This window comes from Taurulus bubalis (genome assembly GCF_910589615.1).
Source record: "Taurulus bubalis genome assembly, chromosome: 7".
Classification (NCBI taxonomy): domain Eukaryota; kingdom Metazoa; phylum Chordata; class Actinopteri; order Perciformes; family Cottidae; genus Taurulus; species Taurulus bubalis.
This window is the reverse complement of record NC_136595.1, coordinates 4392310-4413089: the sequence shown is the minus strand read 5'-3', so window position 1 is coordinate 4413089 and position 20780 is coordinate 4392310. Positions and strand designations below refer to the sequence as shown.

Here is a 20780-nt window from a genome sequence, read left to right as displayed (position 1 = left end):
AACGTTCTCAGCCAGGCAAAGACAGAAGTCTTTGTGCTGCTGCAACAACCAAATGTCCGGTCTCGGGATCAATAAAAGACTTCTCTCATCTCACGCACTGATATATATGCGTTGAGCTGTCTTATTAACACCACCCATCTGTGCTGAATGTATTTTCAATGATGGTGACAGAAGAAGAAGAAAAAGAGAGTGAGTGTGAGCTCTCACCATGTTCATGAAGCCAGGGTTACTGAGCAGACCGGCCAAATCTACTCCACCCATCCCTGCTGTCTGAGGGAGAGGGAGAGAGGGAAAGATAAGGACAGACTCATCACAGCATCACCGGTTTAGAAAAGCCATTTTCCTCTTAGCTTCTGTTCTTACTGGACTGGACGTTTCCATCTTCTCCTCTGCGATCTTTAGGTTGGTTTTGTAGGTGTCGTTGTCGGGGTCGAGCTCCAGAGCTTTCTTATAGTAAGTTGCTGCTTCTGTGTGTTTGTTGAGGCTGGCCAGAGCCAAACTGAAACACAGCGACACGACAGAGGACACATCAGGACACTCGATGCTTACAAATAAGAATCAATTCATCCTTTCCTTCTGATGCTCTGTTGAATAGTGTTGTCTTCTGACTCATTTATATATTTTCAAAGCCGGGTTTATGCTCGCCATAGTGTCCCCGGCGCGAGGGTGCGTGACAGCACCACTTATTGTGCGTGAAGGCTCTACAATTTGTTACAGCGTTCTCAGAATATTTGCAGGACAAAAATTGTCGAAATCTTTAAATAAAAATATTTTGACAGCCGAATCAAACCCTTTAACTTTCCTTTCATTATGGTGCATCTACTCGTCTGTGCCTTGTGCGAGTGTATACACGGCTTAATTCAGAGCAGCAATTATCTTTTGGGTTGTACACTTATATGGCTGCTAGAGGACAGAAGGTTTAGAGCCAACTGTGGAAGTGAGCTTGAAAAAAACAAAAACTGCTGCATTTCAGGAGAAGATAGTTTATACAGAAGGCTTACCCCATCCTCCCGTAGGCTTTGCTGTAGTTTGGGTCGATGTTGATGGCTTGTTCACAGTCCTGCACCGCTCCGGCATAGTTCCCTAGTTTACTGTACGCTGCGGCCCTGCACACACACACACACACACACACACACACACACACTAACTGAACTGAGGAAAATATAAGAACCAGTTTGGCTACAGTTTTCTACAGAGACGAAGAAAAAAAATATAGATCTGGAAAACTTAATTCAAGTGTAAATGCACATTTTACACACTTCAATGTGACGATCTCATTCCTTTTTCTCTCCTTTTTTGAGTGAGGACACTGAGGTTGAATGATCCTGAGGTGTAGTTCATATATGCAGCCTTGGAATACAGAACAAACGGGTTGATTGGAGTCAAGAATTTTGCCTGTAAACTAGGACTGACCTAAATAAAACATGTTGGGGCTTAGAAGTAAGGCTGGCTGTATCGGGATACTGAACACACAACGGCAGGGGAAATCTTTACGTGGATTGAGAAGTAACCCTCATTAACTGAGCACCCTTCTCACTCATGGCTAGGGTTGGGTACCGAGAACCAACACGTCCGGTACCTACCGGACCGAAAAGCAACGCAGATTTCGGTGCTTCCTTCATCACAGCATCATCGGCCTGAGCCGATTTAAATACTTTTTTTTTTACACCCCTCTGTAAAGTTGCACAGTATATAGCGGGACTCAAGGGGCGGGGCTCAAGGGGGCGGGGCTTCCAGCGCGCACACATACAGATCGCTGGAGACCTGAGCACGAGCTTTTGAACATCCGTCCTCGGCTTGCTGGAACGAATCTCTCCCGGTTTATATTAATGATGACGTGTAGTCCAGTAAAGCAGCAGTTTGTAGAACCAGTTCTGTTGCACACGGTCCCTTCAGGCCACCTGATGCTTGTGTCTGTTCTTTTTTAAAATACATATTAAGTTAAATATGTTATATATGTTATATATGTTCAAACCTTTTATTAAGTTAAAAGGTTTGAACCTGTAGTTTGAAGTCAAGTGTTTTGTATGTATTTATATAGTTATATTTATAGTATACTTTAAACAGTTAATATATTGTTCAATTCGAAGAAAAAAAAAAGTATCGGTTCAGGCACCGGTATCGTTTTAAAAGTATCGGTTTAGCACCGGTATCGGGAAAAACCCAAACGATACCCATCCCTACTCATGGCTATAACTTTATAACACAACCATAACCAACAACTATGTTTAACAGAGTAAACATCATAGCACAAATCAATTTGTGACACAGGCTATTTTGAAAACTAATAATTGTACATTTACACCGCCAAGCGGCATGTGAACTTGTGTCCAAGAGATGAGCTGCGTCTAGTATTTGTACATTTTTGGGGTTTTAAAGAAATCTATAAACTAGCAAAAAAGAAGAAAGGGGACTCAAACTGTTGTTCGAGTGAAGACAGGGTGCAGGGGTTTGGTCTAGACTTTTAAACCTGAAGCGTTTGGTGAGGAAGTCCTGACGGCACACTGACCTGTTGCAGTAATAGACGGCGTTCTGAGAGTTGATGGCAATGGCCTTTGAGTAAAACTCCACAGCAGCTGCAAAGTTCTCCACTTTCATTTGGTCGTTCCCTGCGGATTAAAACACATAACCTCATTACTGACGAATGAAATCCGGGACAGAAACCAAAAGCAGCAGCTGCAGCCACTCTAAAGACATGAGGAAGAGTTTCCTCCTCACCGTCTGTTTTGAGCGTCTCTGCCTCGTCTCTCTGATCCTCTGTGAGGGAATTCAGAGATTGTGGAGGAGCAGAGTTGTTGTTGACCTGCGACTCGGTTGGAAGCTGAAACAAACAAACAAAAACACACACAAAATAAGTCAGACATCCCAGGTTTAAAATACTGCATGGTGTCCACAAAAACACATCCAGATAGACCTCCAGCTGTCCCAATTTTATCCTTATACACATAGCGTTAGATTTTGCATGTCCAAGTCACACCGACTTATTTACTTTGTCTGTGGCTGAGGCGAAGATCTCCGGTAACGTCATAGGGACGGCAAGGGTCTGGTCATCAGTTGAGATTTCAAACGCCGTTTCCAAACACTGAACAGCAACTGCAGGACAACACACACACACACTTTGTAAACGCACACGATAATGAGGCCAACAAAGAGAAGAGTCAGAATCTTTCATTGAGTACAAATACCTTAACACTCGATAGTTACATCTCCATTAGTTTACAGCATACATATCTGGGTTTTTTAAGCCGCGAAACAACACTTAGTTGAATCTTGGGGCAGATGGGAAACAATGTATACCACAACAATTATCACAGCTATGGATGTCCTGATCCAAGTCCTTTATTATTGATCATCTACTGAAGATATTCGTATATTTACCTAAATGTAAATTGAATATGTTTCTGACACGTAATTATAGTGGTAGATAATAAACTTATTTTCCCACAAGCTTGATTCAAATACTTATACAGTGATTAAAAGATATTAAGATGATCGGTTTAAATGATTGAGCGATGAACCAAAGTATAGTTGGGAGTATTTAATGTAAAAAAGAATGACCAGCTGAGAGGATGCCTTTCTTTGTTATTGTAGTTCCAACAGCTCTCAACACTCCTCCCACTGAATCAATTTTTCTAATGACAAACTCTCACCAATATGAAGACCAATGAGTTGACCAATGATTAACCTCATGGGAATAAAGTAAAGAGGGATTAGATTAAAGATGATATAAGAAATATTCTTGCAGGACGTTCTTATCTTTAGTTCTTCCGCTTGCATTGGTTTTAGTTGACCACAATCGTGAATCAATCATTTAAGATCTTACTCATAAGAGTATAATAGAATTCCACAATATGACGATTTGAGCTACGTTTTCTGGCCCTTCCTGTTGCTCGGGAGGACTCACCTTCCAGGCTCTCCTGGGCGCCTGAGGTCAGATTCCCTGACTGGAGCTGGTCATGGAGAAACTGGAGGATGGAGAAGGCGAGACGTTTGTTGTCTGTCATGGCGGCGGAGGCTCAGACTGTGGTCACTGAGGGCGAGAGACCCTGTAAAGTAAACGGCTGGTTAACCAACTTATCATGTCTAATTGCCACGCAGATTAAAAAAAAAAAAATCAATACTTTTGGTATTTATAAACTCTGTGTCAAATTAGATGTACCTCCTTGAAGTGGTGTATTGTGACTCAGTACAATTACTCCATTTTTCTAACAGCTTTAGCTACTTTTCAAATGACAGTTTACCATCTCCCTCATCGTACTAAAATGTACTAACTGCACACAGTCATTTGTACTTTTCACACTTAAGGTACATTGTGCGGATCCATATTCAGGCTTAAACTATTTATTAGCAGTGGAGTATTTTCAAAGTGTAGAGCTTTTCAAAGAAGGATCCGAATACTGCCTCCTCCCCACCAGTGTCTCTCACACACACACAGAGAGAGAGAGAGAGAGAGAGAGAGAGAGAGAGAGAGAGAGGCACACAGCCAGCCTCCTTTAGCATTAGCTTGCAGAACATTCTAGAAACTCAGGCTAAGTATTACTTGGCATGACTGTCTTAGCAATGCTAACGCCTCCAGCTAACACTAGCCATCTTGGTTTAGAAAAGTCGTGACAGAACAAGCTGACAACTGACAGGACCCTGAAGTAGACAATGGAGGCCAGCTAGCTGTGGGACCTTCCATACTACCGTTGAGAGGTCATTCTGAACTTGAACTCATCTTCAATTATACAAGTTAGCAGGTTACTTTTTAGCTTAGCTTACTAGCATGACAACAAAAAGCCCCCCTCCTTAAAAAACGGTGTACGCGTGTGTAAAAATGAAGATGTAATGCAACGTTCAGTCCACGGTGATGTACATTTGATTGTAAAATAAAGTTTACACAAATCCCTTCTGGCAATTTAACGTGGGTTCGCGTATTCGCAGCAGGAATTGCAGTGTAGGTATAAGATTAGGGACCCCGGCCGAAAGCCATTATCTTGTAAGTAAATTCGGCAAACAGTTGTCTTATCTTACAGCAAATGGGCTCAACAGATTGCCACTTAAACGTCTCCTTTCTCGTGCGATAACAATGGGCGAACCCGCGTTTGACAGCAGTAACAGTACTTATTTACGCGTGAATTGGTGTATATAGTGTACGCCAAATTGGAGATTGGATGAAAGCTCATTACTTTTACTCCAGAAAGAGTGCAGTTTTACCAAGAAGCAAGGCCATGTTGTCCTGACAGACTATTAAAAGGGACTTGGCGTGACGTGATATCGAAAATACAACCGCCCGATGCTAACGGCTAGCGAGCTAGCTGATCACATTATGTTGACTGAAACGAGACTGCCGTATAAGAAACATGTCATGTATCTCCATCTTACACGAAGGCCAAGCAATGCGTTTTTCCTACCAGCTGTCTCTGTGTTTCAGTTGTCGATTAGCCTGGTAACGGATAAATTGACGTTAGCTCCGCTCCTTCGAGTAATCGTGGCCGTCATTCAGCTAGCTAATTAGCTTGACGCGGAGTTTCGTCGTCATGCGTAGGCGCCGCTGTGGTGCTCGCGCGGCCGGTTTCCGGGGTAAAGTTACCAGTAAAACCAACCGGAAACATGATAAATTTGGTAAACCTTCCTTCAAAGTAAGAGCTTTCTCTCGCTCTCTTTAATACACTTTAATTACTTTGCAGATTCTGATAGAATACAAATAAAAGTATGATTGTATGATGATAAAACTGTATTGATCCCTCGGGGGAAGGGAATGCACATGCTACCCGGCAGAATATGCAGCAAAAAAAAAACAACTCAACATTAATGTTCATTTATTCTAATCCGGTGATTTAGCATGATATGATGCATGATATATATGATGTAATACAAAATAATATAATATAACATGTATTATTCTGGGCCATTCTGTATAATAGCTACTTTTTCTTCTTCATGCTCGTACTTTGTACTTTTTGAATGCCTTACTGTTACTTGTAAGAATATTTCCACACTGTGATATTATTAGTTTATATTACAATAATGTACACACGGTAATATATTTAAAAAATCTGTTTGGTTTGCTGCAAGAAATGCTCCTCGTGTCGGGTTTTATTTTTAAATGTAGGACCAGAAGTGTAATTCCTCTTCCGCCGCAGTCAGGTCGTCCTGCACGCAGCTGCTGACAGTTCACCACACGGACCGAGCGAACTTTCATTCAATACCTGAACTATGGGGCCGACAGGTGAGCGATGTCCGATATGTTTTTGATGTGACTGATTCATTTAAATGTAAAAGTACATCCGTGGCCTCCATGTTTCTTCTCTGATTGTGTCTGTGATCGTTTAGATTTAATTAGCTTTGATCACTGAGTCTGTCCCAGCTAGTTTTAGCCCTGTTCGCTAGCTTAGCTGCTGTTCTGTAACGTCAGGCTTGTACCAGTCAATTTATTAAAACGCACTAGAAGCGTTATTTTAGCATTTTTGCATTTAGTCATCCAAATAAGCCCGCTGATGGTGGCTCGTTTCTCCGCTGCTCTGCTTCCTTTCGCTCCTGTTTGTGTGACGTTAGCATGTTAGCTCACTCTGCTTATTCACTGAGCCATCAAACTGTTGAGCAATGTTGACTGACAGCGGAGATTGCGGATGAATTACAAACAAACAAAAAAATCTGTCCTTAATATTTGAACAGAGCAATTTACCAAAGTCCATTTAAAAAAATCAGTGCATTAAAAGTTATGGTCGCCTGTTGCGAAATATTCAATTAAATTCAGTTTATGTTGTATAGCCCAGCATCACAAATACAAATGTGCAACAGAGGAGGATCCCTCTCCCCAGATGGACAGCAGCAATATATGTCATGTGTACATAATGAATAATGTAACAGAGTTACAGCACATTCAATGAATATGACAGAAATTATTCATATAATGAGTAGTAGTAGGCATGGACCACGATCCAGATAACCACAAGGTAGAGAGGAGGGGCATCACATTATTCAACATAACGGAATACCTTCTCCAAATTGACATATTATTCCTATGAATTCGGCATATTACTAATCCACCGAACAACATATTTTCGTGGCTGTTTATCAATTTGTATTATGGTTTTTGGTGGAATAGTAAATCATTATTCGCATTCTGATGAGTAATGCTTGAAATAAACAGCTCTTTTTGATGAAATGCGATGAAGGACTCCGGTATAAGGATGAGATGAGCGTAGAGCCACGTGATATGAGCTGTGTAGAACATCTGACGGATGGAGGAATGTGTTTTCCTAATCAGGAATGGGTGGAGATGCAGTGTATAGAGCAACACACATGTGTTTGTCATACTCTATTGTATCTGTGCTGTTTGTGTTACTTGTGTGGACTGTGCTGCTGCCTTTTGGCCAGGTCATCATTGTAAATTGATTTTACCTGGTTAAATAAAGGTGAAATAAAAATAATTTGACCTAATTTGTAACCCAGATTCAATGATATATATATATATATATATATATATATATATATATATATATATATATATGAGAGTAAAGTACCCAACAGTATATACGATAATTACAATTCTTCTCACCTAAACCAGTTGTGACATAAACATGCTGCTGCCTATGTGTTCATGTGAAATAATATTCCAATGATATACATCATAAGTACACACTCAATCCTAAGAGTACCTTTTAATAATGATACCTGAAGTACATTTAGCTGGGAATACTTTTGTTATTTTACTGAATACAATTTTACTTGTTAGTATTAGTTGCAGCCTGACACACCATTTAAATTAAACAGCACCGTAAATTATTTCACCAGTAACATCCGTCTTTTACATGAATGCATGAGTAATAACAATGTATTGATACAATATATAACAGTAGAACAGACACAGGAACATTTTCTGTATACTTTAAATATGCAGGACTTTAAAGTGTAAATCTGTCTTCCTCTTCCATCACTGACCTGTCCTTTTGTGCCTCTTGCTCACCTGTCCTGGGGTCCCAGGTGAGATGGTGTTTGGCAGCGTGGTGCCGGTCTGCGCAGAGAACCGGCTACGTTGGGACCTGAACCCCGAGCAGATCCAGGAGCTCTCCGAGGAGCTCATCGGCAACACCAAGACCGTGTACGACGGCGTCGGAACGCTGGACCTCGACAGCGTCACCTTCGAGAACACGCTGAAGGCCCTCGCCGACGTGGAGGTCGAGTACACCGGTCAGTGTCCACCAATCGGCATCCTCTCTCTCTCGACGCTGTAGCTCATGCGTTCTAATGATGGTCCTCGTTTTTTTTCAAAGCCAGGAAATGAAAAGAAATCCCTTTTTATTTTCATAGTTATTTAGAGTTTTTAAGAAAATATACACAGTGTCATAGACAAGTGAATCCAACTGGTTATTATACATATCTTCATTTTCTGTATTTATTGTCTAGTAGTTATATTACACAGTACATACAAAGCTCTGCACACGTCACATAAAAAGAACCGAACCGACAAAGTGTCAGTCCGTCTCTCAATTCTGACTTCCTGTCTGTGGCTCTCAACTCCAACCCCATTGGTTCCTACTGAAGACCCCAAAAGCCCCACACATTTCCTAACTCAGCTGGTCATTGTCGTTTTTAGCAAACCAACAGGAGGAAATAGCACATTTATTGTAGACTATTTTCAGAGGCAGATGAATCCACGTCTGGTGCTCTCATGAGATTTATAGCAGAAGGATGGCGTGTGGGAATTAGTCAGAAATAAACTACAGTTTGTTTGATGGTGAACACCATACTTGTCAGTAGATGCATTCACTGTTGGTTTGAGTCTGAACATAAAAAGAAATATAGAACATCAGATGTATAGGTAAATATTGCTTTATAAAGGGAACATTGACGTCACTGGCTTGTCGAGATTTAAACTAAAATACAATGTAGCCTCCAGACATTTCCGTGGCTCGTGCCGTCGACAGACGATGGCCTGGATGCTGAAGCGGCCTCCAACGCAGCGCGACCCTGAGCCCGCGCGGTCGGGCCGGTCGTCCATTGTGAGCTCTGCACCGAAGCTCCGCGTCGGCAGAATCCGCATGTGATGGAAAAGGCTCGTCAGCAGTTTGCAGAGAAAGCAGCTGAACCAGCTGCCGCTGTGACAATAGAGACGGAGAGTCTTTGTGTGGAGGCAGCTGAAAACCTGAAAACACCTCATGCTGCTGCAGGAGGGAACACCGACACCGACACCGTTCCTGCTCCCTGATTTTAACTTCATACAAAAGAGTTTCATGATTAATGAATGAGAGCATGTCAGAGTTTTTTTTTGACGGTTGTGCATTCCAACCGGAAAAATATGAAAATAACCCAAAACGCCAAAGGGCGTGCAAACAAAATGCACTGTGAAGAAGCAGGAAGATGAAGAGTGTGATGCTATAAACCAACCTCCACTACGTCGAGGAGGGATTGTACTTATCTGTATACTCATATTTCATATTCATTATTCATGGACGACTATACAAGCCCATAAAAGAAAGAAGTCAAGTATTAAATGCATTATAAAGACACAAAGGTTGAATTTCTTGCAAAATATTTATGTAAATGTTTTTTTTTTTAGGACCTCCGGGTTTCTAAAGCATCTAAAACAAACAAATCTTCCATCTTTGTAAAATCCTGAGATGTGTAAATTATGCTTTAATCAGCGAACTATTTGTGTCAGTTTCGTCTGAACAGCTTTGATCGTGCGAGTTACAAAGTCCGGTGGTACAACCACGCGCTCACGTTCCGTTCATTTCCTGGCGCGTGCACCAGACCTCTGGATCGGGTTACTGTGATGGGGACGTTTAACGCTTTAAAGAGTCGATCAAAGATGTTGATCGCCCAGTCGATTTAATGAAGAATGAAAATGGAATCGATCCTGTGAAAATGTGCAGGAGATCCAGTAGACTGACGGACTCTGCTGTGTTGTCTCTCCTCTCCTCTCCTCACCCCTCAGTCCAGAGGAACATGTTGGACTTCCCGCAGCACGTCTCTTCCAGTAAGGAGGTCCGGACGGCGAGCACCGACGCCGACAAGCGTCTGTCCGAGTTCGACGTGGAGATGAGCATGAGGGAGGACGTCTACCTGAGGATCGTCGCCCTGGAGGTGAGCCGAGAGGGATGGAGAGATGAGTGGTTGGTTTCTTCCTTTCCTCTTTTCTCCCTTTCACGTTTGTCTTCCGCTAGCAGCCGAACTCTCAGGTTTTTCCAACACAGGTCATTTTTCAAAAACTCCCTGAATAGTGAAAAGAAGTAACACCAGCAAGTGTTACTCAGAGGTAAACTCACAGCTGAGTTGAAACTTAAAATTTCCGGAGGAAACACTGGTCTTCATAGTAGATTTGGCGACATTTTAAATATACTGTTGATCTAAAAGCTAAAGGTTAGGTCATAGTGGCACCAAACGTGCAACCAGTTTGTAATGGGAAACCTAAAGGACATGCTGGATGTGCTAATTTGGAGAATGTGGCACAAAATATCATTAAATATTATTTAAAAAATGTCTGACAGTGGCACGACTAGCAGAACATTTGGATGAAGGATAACTGGCGTTGCGGCTCGCCTCGAGGTGGGCAAGACGCAACGTGAAGCAGCTCCCAGCAGCCTCGGAGGCAGACTGCAGCATACGGTGGTGAAACTTCACATGGAGATCGATTCAAAGGCCAACAAAACAAATATAACCTAATGATCTCAAATAAAACAAATTATAACTAACTAACTCAAATAAATAAAAAAGCACGACAGCTCGTCCTTATTGCCTTCAGAAAGCGGCATGACAAACACTACATGTGATGACTGTGGTTTGGCCAATTGGGCGCTGCCATCTTGGCTCCTCACATATCTGACGTTCACCCGAAAAAGGAGCCAATCAGCTGCTGGAGCCCGCAGCTGTCCAACCAATCGTCTCCTTGTCCCGGGACACACCCATTGATGTACACATGCACGCTTTCAAGCTGATACGACCACAGTTTTAACACTGGATGGATACGGTACACCAAATTTGATGACATTTAATAACTGTGGTGGTGGTGTGTGGTTGGGCTCAGCTGCAGAGGGGAGAAACAGACGTCGCTTCACGAGGAAAGGACGTCTCATTTCTCTTAAAACATATTTCCTCGTGTCCTCTCTCCTCGCTTGGTTCCTTTGTGTCCCACCATGCATCCCTGGTGGGAGGGACTAAGACGCAAGGAGAAGATGCAAGTGAGCGAAACGGGGATCAATTAAGAGACTTGGGATGTACCCACTGTCTGCAAAACAGGCAGGAAGAGAGAGACGAACGAGACGCGGCAGGTGCTGTAAGAAACACAAACATTGAGAAGTCCGATCCCAAGTGTGCTTGTCATTGTGCTAGCGGAGACTCACGGTGGTGATGGGAGCCTGTTACACTAACATAACATAAGAGGGAATCTTAGCTACGCGTTTGAACCAAACCGGGCGGGGCAGCTCAGGCTCACCTACGGGGCTGGTGAGCCTGAATTGTTGTAACTCAAAGACAGCAGTACCTCTCATTTCCTCTTAAATCCAGGATCTGCAGCTCTCATGAAGCCTCTCTGTTTCTGTCTACAGAAGAAGGTGGACGGCAGCAGCCTGACTGCAGAGTCCAAGCGGTACATGGAGCGCCTGCTGAAGCTGGGGAAGAGGAACGGCCTCCACCTGCCCAAAGAGACGCAAGAGGTGGCCGATTATTTATAAGGATCTATCCTCATTATTACTCTTTATGCTTCGCTGATAATCAACTCCCTCTGTCTGTTTGATGCTATTGTTATTGACACTTTCTGGGGGGGATTTTTATTCTATTATTATGTTTTTCTTTTTCTTTTTTGACTACAGACTCAAAACAAAGGGCGTCAGAAAAGCATGTAGATCTCGACTTCTCCAGCATAAGAGCGTTTTCTTTCTTCCCGTTTCATCGTGTTTTGGTCTTGTTGGTGTAATAAGATGTATCAGATACTTCTTCTCGTGGTTCAGAAGATTTAACACACCGGACATCTCCGTATTAAAGTAAATGAAATGGCCGGTTAAGAGAAACCAGAGTCAGATGCAGGCTTTTCAGAGCGAAGGAGGCTTTATGGATAAAATCCCTGTACATGTAATATTTGTTTTAACGATATGAAGTTGTGTTTCGTGTTGTGTCGGATCTAAGTATTTGACTCTGTTGAAACAGGAGATCATGACCATCAAGAAGAAGCTGAGCAACCTGTGCATCGACTTCAACAAGAACCTGAACGAGGACACGACCAGCCTGTCCTTCACCAGAGACGAGCTGGGTGAGTCCCGAGCCCTCAGACCGCCCACCTGGTCTCTCTTCCACCTGGTCTCTCTTCCACCTGGTCTCTCTCCTCACCTGGTCTCTCTCCTCACCTGGTCTCTGTTCCACCTGGTCTCTCTCTTCCACCTGGTCTCTCTCTTCCACCTGGTCTCTCTCTTCCACCTGGTCTGTCTCTTCCACCTGGTCTACTCTCCTCACCTGGTCTCCCCCTCCCACCTGGTCTCCCCCTCCCACCTGGTCTCCCCCTCCCACCTGGTCTCTCTCTTTCACCTGGTCTCCCTCCCACCTGGTCTCTCCTCCCCCCACCTGATCTCTCTTCTCTCTCAGTGTATTAATGCTCACTCTTCTGGTGGTGTTGCTTTTCAGGCGGCCTCCCCGAGGACTTCCTGAGCTCCCTGGAGAAGGACGGAGAGTCACTGAAGGTCACCCTGAAGTACCCTCACTACTTCCCCACCATGAAGAAGTGCTTCGTCCCGGAGACCCGCCGGAAGCTGGAGGAGGCCTTCAACTCCCGCTGCAAAGAGGTGAGGCATAAACCATTTAAGAAGCGGCTGGTGCAGGGTTCACGCCCCACAGCGGGATCCCAGTGGAGGACGTTTGCTTCTAGAGCGGAGCTGGACAATGACAATTAATGAACGTTAAACCTTTTGAGTTAAACAATTAGGCGACAAATCTTTAACTAATTTCAGAGTCTGCTTCTATTTCTCACCGAACACAAAATGCAGTTTAAAGACGTCCCGTTTGGATTTGGGGAAACTGAAGTGGGCGCGTTTCACTGCTTTTCGAGACCAAGTAGTTGTTGGCGAAGTTCCTCAAGAAGCTGTATTCTTAAAAACATTCACAGCTAAGTTAAAAGCTGTTTTTGTTCTAGATTTACTTTACTACGACATTTTAGTGGTTTTGTCCGCCATTTCTATCAGTTGTAGCAACGTTGCTAATCTGGGAACGTTTGACGGCATCACTGAGAAGAAGTGTGACCCGAGCAGTGAACTGGATTTATCCATGAAAGGGCTAAACAGAGTGTGTGTGTTTTTTGTGTGTGTGTGTGTTTTCAGGAGAACTCGGCCATCCTGAAGGAGCTGGTGGAGCTCCGCGCTCAGAAAAGCTCCACGCTGGGCTTCACCACACACGCCGACTTCGTCCTGGAGATGAACATGGCCAAGTCTGGGAAGAAGGTCGCCGGCTTCCTGGGTGAGCGTCTTTACGACCTGAAGTTCCACACGCATGCTCCGATAAGCTGCAGAGAAACGCGCGTGTGGAAACCAGAAGCATTATCAGCATTGTGTGAAGGGTTAAACATGAGTGATAAGCACTCAACTATAAGAGACATCTTATAGTTGGGGGGGAAGGTTATAGTTTCAGATGAAGGTTTGGCCCACTGAGCTCAGCGCAATTCTTCATTCAAAATAAGACTGTTGTGTCCTTCGTTACACTCAGAAATGTCGGAGAGAAATTAGATCATTTAACGTACATTGTAAATAACAGGTGTTTTGGGAAAAAGGGTTTTGGTAAGAACAGTGTTTGTAGGAAGTAAAAAAAGCTTTTTTTTAAACTGAGACGGGTGGAAAAAAAACAGTCCAAAGCGGAGTGGACGGTTCAAACTAAAGACAATCTTCCTCTTTATAAAACCATGAGGTCCAGAAGAACGTGGCCCAGTCGGTGCGCTCTCTGTCTCGGTGATGCGTCGCAGGAGGAAAGAACTCCTCTCCTAACTCGGCCGTGTCGTTTCAGAGGAGCTGGCCCGTAAACTGAAGCCTCTGGGCGATGAAGAGCGCGCGGTCATCCTCAAGCTGAAGGAGAAGGAGTGCCTGAAGAGGAGTCTGCCCTTCAACGGGGAGCTGCACGCCTGGGACACCCGCTACTTCATGACCCAGGTAAGAGCTGCTGCAAAACACAGCAATCGGATTGATCCATGAACACAGCACATTTAAGGGATGATGGAAGTCCAGTTATTTCCAACTTGTCCCCAAGATGTTAAAAGTTAATTAGATTTATTTTCTGGTTTAGTTCGTACTGATCATTTCATTCTTCTTCTTTAAAAAAAAAAAAATCTAATTGTGTAAGTTTAAAAGGACAAAGTAAACAAGTTAATGGCACAGGTAAAATTTTATATATATATTTTTATTTTTTATTAATCAATTAATTTCCTCCTCATCTTCTCCCTCATCCTTGTCCTCCTCCCCTCTTGATCTTTGTCTTTTTCTTCTTTTTCTCCCTCTTCTTCTTGTCTTTTTTCACCTTCCCCTCTTGTCATCCTCTTCCTCCTCCCCTCTTTGTCATCCTCCTCCTCTCAGGTGGAGGAGACTCAGTACGCAGTGGACCAGAACCTGTTGAAGGAGTACTTCCCCATGGAGGTGGTGACTCAGGGCTTGTTGGACATCTACCAGGAGCTGCTGGGTCTGTCCTTCGACCTGGTGGACGGAGCCGCCGTGTGGCACCCGGACGTCACTCTGTACTGCGTGAAGGACCGCAGCAGTGGTCAGGTGATCGGCCAGTTCTACCTGGACCTCTTCCCCAGGTGAGGATACTTAGATACGGGTCTCCAGGAAGTAGAGGAAGAGTCTCCCTCTTCCTCTACTTCTGCTCCTCCTGTTCTGCCTCTCGAATCTTTTCCTTCTTTCTCTTCTTCTCCTCTAACCTCTTTCTTCCTCCTCGTCTTCCTTTTCTCCCCCTACCACCTCTTCTTCCTCCCTCCTCCACCTCCACCTCCCTTTCTCCCCCTAACACCTCTTCTCCCTCCCTCCCTCCCTCCTCTTCTCCTCCTCCTCTCCCTTTTCTCCCCCTCCTCCTCTCCCTTTTCTCCCCCTAACACCTCTTCTTCCTCCCTCCTCTTCTCCTCCTCTTCCTTTTCTCCCCCTACCACCTCTCCTTCCTCCCTCCTCTTCTCCTCCTCCTCCTCTTCCTTTCCTCCCCTACCACCTCTTCTTCCTCCCTCCTCTTCTCCTCCTCCTCCTCTTCCTTTTCTCCCCTACCACCTCTTCTTCCTCCCTCCTCTTCCTTTTCTCCCCCTACCACCTCTTCTTCCTCCCTCCTCCTCTTCCTTTTCTCTCCCTACCACCTCTTCTTCCTCCCTCCTCTTCTCCTCCTCCTTTTCTCTCCCTACCACCTCTTCTTCCTCCCTCCTCTTCTCCTCCTCCTCTTCTCCCCCTACCACCTCTTCTTCCTCCCTCCTCTTCTCCTCCTCCTCCTTTTCTCTCCCTACCACCTCTTCTTCCTCCCTCCTCTTCTCCTCCTCCTCTTCTCCCCCTACCACCTCTTCTTCCTCCCTCCTCTTCTCCTTCTCTTCCTTTTCTCCCCCTACCACCTCTTCTTCCTCCCTCCTCTTCTCCTCATCTTCCTTTTCTCCCCCTACCACCTCTCTTTCCTCCCTCCTCTTCTCCTCCTCTTCCTCCCCCTACCACCTCTTCTTCCTCCTACTAAAAGAGTGTCCAGTTGTCCTCATTGTCTCCTCTCTCTGCCCCCCACAGGGAGGGTAAGTACGGCCACGCCGCTTGCTTCGGCCTGCAGCCCGGCTGTCTGCTGCCCGACGGCACCCGCCAGATGTCCGTGGCGGCCATGGTGGCCAACTTCAGCAAACCGACGGCCGACGCCCCGTCGCTGCTGCAGCACGACGAGGTGGAGACGTACTTCCACGAGTTCGGACACGTCATGCACCAGCTCTGCGCCGAGGTACCACAGTGGTGACGCTTCAGCTGTAGCTACTGCGGTCAGAGAGGATCCCTCTAAACGTCTGAATGCTCTTTCATGCTTCCCGTTTCAGTGTTTTCCCAATAATGCAGCCTGAAGCAAGCTGGAATTAAGCAGCGGGTTGCTTCTTCAAACCTCGCAGTAGAAACAGAAGGTTAGTGTAGGGTTCGCACCAGTGGAATACCAGCTGAACAAGTCACAGTTTAAACCTCTTCAATTGAACCACTGACTGACTCAATATATAGAGCCCAACTGTGCTTCAATAACGATGCAGGGTCACTGGCGCTTTTCTGGACTAGAAAACGGATTCAAAATTAAAGTTCCACAGTGTTCTCCTCTCGTCATGCAAGAAACTGAAGTTTGATTACTTTCATTCTTCTTTTGAGGCAGAAACTATTTCAAATCTTTTTACTCTGTTCTCAGAAAAGCATCCCCTATTGCAGCTGATTCCTAACGGTTGTGCGTCTAATTTGTACAAACACAGCGTAATCGTGGTTGATGAGGGTTAACTGATGAGTTTGACAAAGATCAGCGCAGAGCCACTAACCTAATTAAGCGCCTCAGCTCAGGACAGCTAAATTGCGTGTAGCGATCCGGAAGTCGGTGCGCTTCCCGTAAGCTGGTTTCAGAGTGTGCGTGTTTGCTTGCAGGCGGACTACGCCATGTTCAGCGGGACTCACGTGGAGCGGGACTTTGTGGAGGCTCCGTCTCAGATGCTGGAGAACTGGGTCTGGGAGCAGGAGCCCCTGCAGAGGATGTCCAAGCACTACAAGACGGGCAAAGTCATCCCAGAGGACCTGCTCGACAAACTCATCAAGTCCCGCCTCGCCAACACCGGTGGGTACCGCACGGGAAGCAGCCCTTTTTGTCCGGGTTCTACGGCTACTCCGTCTCGATAGTGGTGTTGAACGTTGAGATGCAAACCACTAACGCCGACTGTGACTCTCTCGCAGGTCTGTTCAACTTGAGGCAGATCATCCTCGCTAAAGTGGACCAGGCTCTGCACACCAGGAACGGACTGGACGCCGCGGAGGAGTACGGACGCCTCTGTCAGGAGGTCCTGGGAATCCCTGCCTCATCAGGTCACTTTTGAAATGCTTTACATGTACATTCTTCTGTACTTAAAGAGAACAAAACAAACAAAACATGCAGCAGGTCATAACGATGCTCTCAAATATCAGGGTCATCTCTCAACTGATGATTTTAACAAGTATTGCCGTTTTTGGTCGCAGCTTTGCTTATACTATGCAAAAGCTGCAGCACAAAGGCGTTTATGCGCCCATAAAGCAACCTCCACTATGCCGAGGAAGGATTGTAATTATCTGTAAACTCATATCTCATTTTCACGGACAACTTTATTACTTTTATAAAAGCCCATTAAAGAAAGAATGACATGCATTATAAAGACACAAAGGTTGAATGTCCTGCAAAATATTGACTCAAATGTTCATTTTGATGACGTCCAGGCTTCTAAAGCTTTTAAAAGCAAATTACCCGTTGTACACTATAACACCTAACTATTTTAAATCTTAAAGCCACTAGGGGCCGAACTTGTTCGGACGCGTGTTCTGCCACAAACAAATCAACTGTCCAGTGCGCTGTGTCTCTTTCGATCCATTTATTCCGTGCTCCGTGACACCATGGGATAAAATCAGTCCAATACATTTGCATAAATGAATTTTACATGCTTACAGCAGCACAACACAGGATACCACCGGACAGGATAAAACACGACCACGTTGACATGACCAGGGTCAAAAACAGTTTGCTTCCCATCCACACACCTTACCGATATGCCTTTTGATGTTAATGTGCCACCTTGTGTTCAATGTAGGAACTGCATGTCCCAATTCACCCTCTGCTTCCCTTAAAGATAAAAGAAAGCAACAAAACTACATTATGGCTCTAACATCCGTCTTTGTAAAACCCCTTGACGTGTAAATAGGACTTTCATCAGTTAAGTGTTTTACAGTCACGTCTGAAAAGCCCCTTAGTTACAACGATCCAGATGCGCACGACGAAGCGCCGCCACCACGACGTGCACGCCCTGATGACGTCGCCTCACGCCGGCTTCACTGCGGCGCTTATAAACAAAGCTTGTGGCCCGTCAGGTCTGAGTCCATCTCATCAGACAGAAAGGGGCTCCGCCTAGTGGCCCACTTTAGAACTACAACCAGTTCAGTGAAGCTGCACAGACAGTTTGATCTGAAAGTTTATGATCCAGCAGAGTTGGACAAGGAATTATTGATGATTTAATTCATTCACGTTCAAATATACAGATATTAAGAAAAAACCCTGACATTTAAGTTTGGAATAAAGTTCCTTAAACATGTAGTTAAAGTATTGACCTTTGACCTCTCCGTCTCTCTGCAGGAACCAACATGCCGGCAACCTTCGGGCATCTGGCCGGCGGTTACGATGCTCAGTACTACGGTTACCTGTGGAGCGAGGTGTTCTCCATGGACATGTTCTTCGCCCGGTTCAAACGGGAGGGAATCATGAACCCAAAGGTCAGCTGAGCACAAAAATGACAAAAATAATATTGTTGTCAATGAGAGACTGATCAGCGGGTGAAATGTATGATGGGTAGGAAAATGTGTGTTTAGCGTAGCTTAGCACAAAGACTAGAAGCAGGTGGAAACTGTTAGATACTAAAGATACAAAGGCACTTAAAAGTAGATTTTGACTGACCGTGAATCGCTGCCTCCTGATTGGTCCTCCAGGTGGGACTGGACTACAGGAAGTACATCCTGGGACCCGGCGGCTCCGAGGACGCCTCCGAGATGCTGAGGAAGTTCCTCGGGCGGGAACCGAAACAGGAAGCGTTCCTGCTGAGCAAAGGACTGACGGTGGAGCAGGACGCCCGCGCGCCGTGTCCCTGCTGACCAATCACAGCAGCCGTCTCCACCACTCCATCCCTCCCCAGCAGGGATAAAGGACTAAAGTTTTTTAGAAAAAAAGAAGGAAAAAAAAGCAGTAAGATGTTGCCCAACGTGGGGAAATAAATTAGCATAAATAAAAACAGATTTGAGGTGACGTCGTCTTCTGTGTCTGAATAATTACTGATACTGAAACATTTAGTGACCCAGAATATATTTCCTCCAACCCCAACACGGACCGCTTCTCTTTCATGCTAAAGCTAAAGTCTGAAAGATGTTTAGACACTAGTTATGAGCCGATCCACTATTCATGCTTTGTAATTCTGATTGTTTGTTGTTTTTTATTTTCAAAGGAAGCCTCAGGCCTGCAGTAATAAACTAAATTAAATGTAACCGACAGGTATTCAAAGATCAGGTCACAAGTGCACAACATATAATAATTCATATCTGCTGTCAAATGAATCGCCAATTTACTGAAATTTGAAAGATTAACTCAAGGTATTGTATTGTTTAATAGTATTGGTTGGGGGAAAAATGGGCAAAGTGATGCTATGTTTACAAACTAAGCATTGCCCTTCCATCCCGCCCAGCCAAAGACTGGCTTTGTTGAGATCATTTCACTTCACCAATTAAGAAGATATTATAGTTTTTGTTGCCCCCTCTTTGCCAAAATAAGGACATCCTGCTGCCAGTATGTGAAGATGAGCTTCAGACCGTTCACAGAGTGACGGCAAGAATGAGGCATCAGCAGGCGACAGAGGCGGTGTCTCCCGGCTGATGTAACGTCCTCAGAGAGCTGCAGGTCAACAGCTCTGCTTGGAAAAAAAACAGCCTGAAGGTAAAACTACAGAATCAAACCAATGAAAAGGTACAACATCATCAAAAACAACTCTTCTGTTTGGGATCAGACTGCTAGCGCCTCAGCAAACTGAAGGGAAGATCAGGGAATATGCTATTAAATATTTAAAGTACACACAATCATTATTGCATTAATAAAAGTAAGATGTTCAGAAGTTTTATTTGATTAATTGTTTAAAAAAATATTTGCCAGTGTACTGTCAATGTGTTTTTAAAGACATTTTGGGCCCTGGCCATGAGCTAATGCTGCTTGAGGGGCCTCGGCATGGGAAAGTTTGGGAACCCGCGAATAGAGCGCTGCAGGAATGTGTCCTAAAATGTTTCTTTATGTCTTTTGTTAGATGCCGGAAATAAGGTTTGTGGTTAACACAAGCTTAAGAGATTTTAATGTTTTTAAGATTATGATATCAAATACTAAATAAATCGTAATGTGGTTTGTTTATAGTCTTAGCTTGTTGCCTCTGCTGAGTGCATTCACACATAAATTACAAAGTGGTGAACATTATCTTGCGAAACAAAAAGTGTGGGTATAAATGAATAGTTTTTAGTTTTTGGAATTCGCCCAATATTATGATAATTATCAATTATATCTTTTTGAATGGCAGGATGATAATTAAAGTAAGCAAAATGTGGTCACCTAGTTGTATGTTTTAACCTAAGTTACTTAAATATTTCTCTGAATCTTTCCAAAACCTGACAGTACATCCACAGTTACAGACATGATCACTATTAGTTCTGTTAATACACTTTCCTTAGTACACTAATCGACTTGATCGTTCAAAAAAGAATAATTATTCATAGCTAGGTAAGGCAAATGATTTTTAAGTGTATCATATTTGAGCGTTAATGTGATGAAAATACTCACCTGATGTTCAAGGTGTTTGTGCATCACATGATGTCAGAGGTTTGTTACTGCAAAAGCTTCAGGTGCAGCAGATGTCCTCCGGCTCTACAGTAGCGTTGTTATCCTCATTATCATCATCAACCTCCCCTCTGTCTTCAACGTAATTAGTGTTGAGCTGCAGCTGTGGGCGGCGGCCCCTGGGAGGCCCAGACTCCCAGGGGCCCCTTGCAAAAACACTCAGGTGAGATCAAGGTGAACTGAGCTGCTAAAGACACTTA

The 20780-nt window shown here is 44.3% G+C and overlaps 2 protein-coding genes across 3 annotated transcripts in view; one reads left to right on the top strand and one right to left on the bottom strand.

Moving 5' to 3' along the window:
* The window catches only part of sgta (small glutamine rich tetratricopeptide repeat co-chaperone alpha), an 8239-nt gene extending 2733 nt beyond the window's left edge, over positions 1–5506 (bottom strand). Inside the window, exons 1-8 of the mRNA XM_079221356.1 lie at positions 5394–5506; positions 3905–4046; positions 2990–3093; positions 2719–2821; positions 2510–2609; positions 1002–1106; positions 364–499; positions 208–270 (exon numbers count right to left, since the gene is read on the bottom strand). Of these exons, the coding sequence (XP_079077482.1) occupies positions 208–270; positions 364–499; positions 1002–1106; positions 2510–2609; positions 2719–2821; positions 2990–3093; positions 3905–4004 (711 nt within the window). The 5' untranslated portion in view covers positions 4005–4046; positions 5394–5506. The remainder of the gene's footprint in view (positions 1–207; positions 271–363; positions 500–1001; positions 1107–2509; positions 2610–2718; positions 2822–2989; positions 3094–3904; positions 4047–5393) is intronic.
* Positions 5507–6182: 676 nt separating this feature from the next.
* thop1 (thimet oligopeptidase 1) lies at positions 6183–18947 on the top strand. Of its 2 annotated transcripts, none has more exons than XM_079220546.1 (14): positions 6183–6211; positions 7969–8175; positions 9923–10071; positions 11535–11639; positions 12130–12232; positions 12601–12758; positions 13290–13425; positions 13966–14108; positions 14529–14752; positions 15702–15903; positions 16572–16758; positions 16875–17003; positions 18295–18431; positions 18645–18947. In XM_079220546.1, the coding sequence occupies exons 1-14, from the start codon at positions 6199–6201 to the stop codon at positions 18804–18806; spliced, it is 2055 nt and encodes a 684-aa protein (XP_079076672.1). In that variant the 5' UTR covers positions 6183–6198; the 3' UTR covers positions 18807–18947. The 2 variants fall into 2 exon arrangements, with proteins under 2 accessions (XP_079076672.1, XP_079076671.1); XM_079220545.1 differs by having other exon boundaries at positions 11532–11639.
* Positions 18948–20780: the final 1833 nt, after the last annotated feature.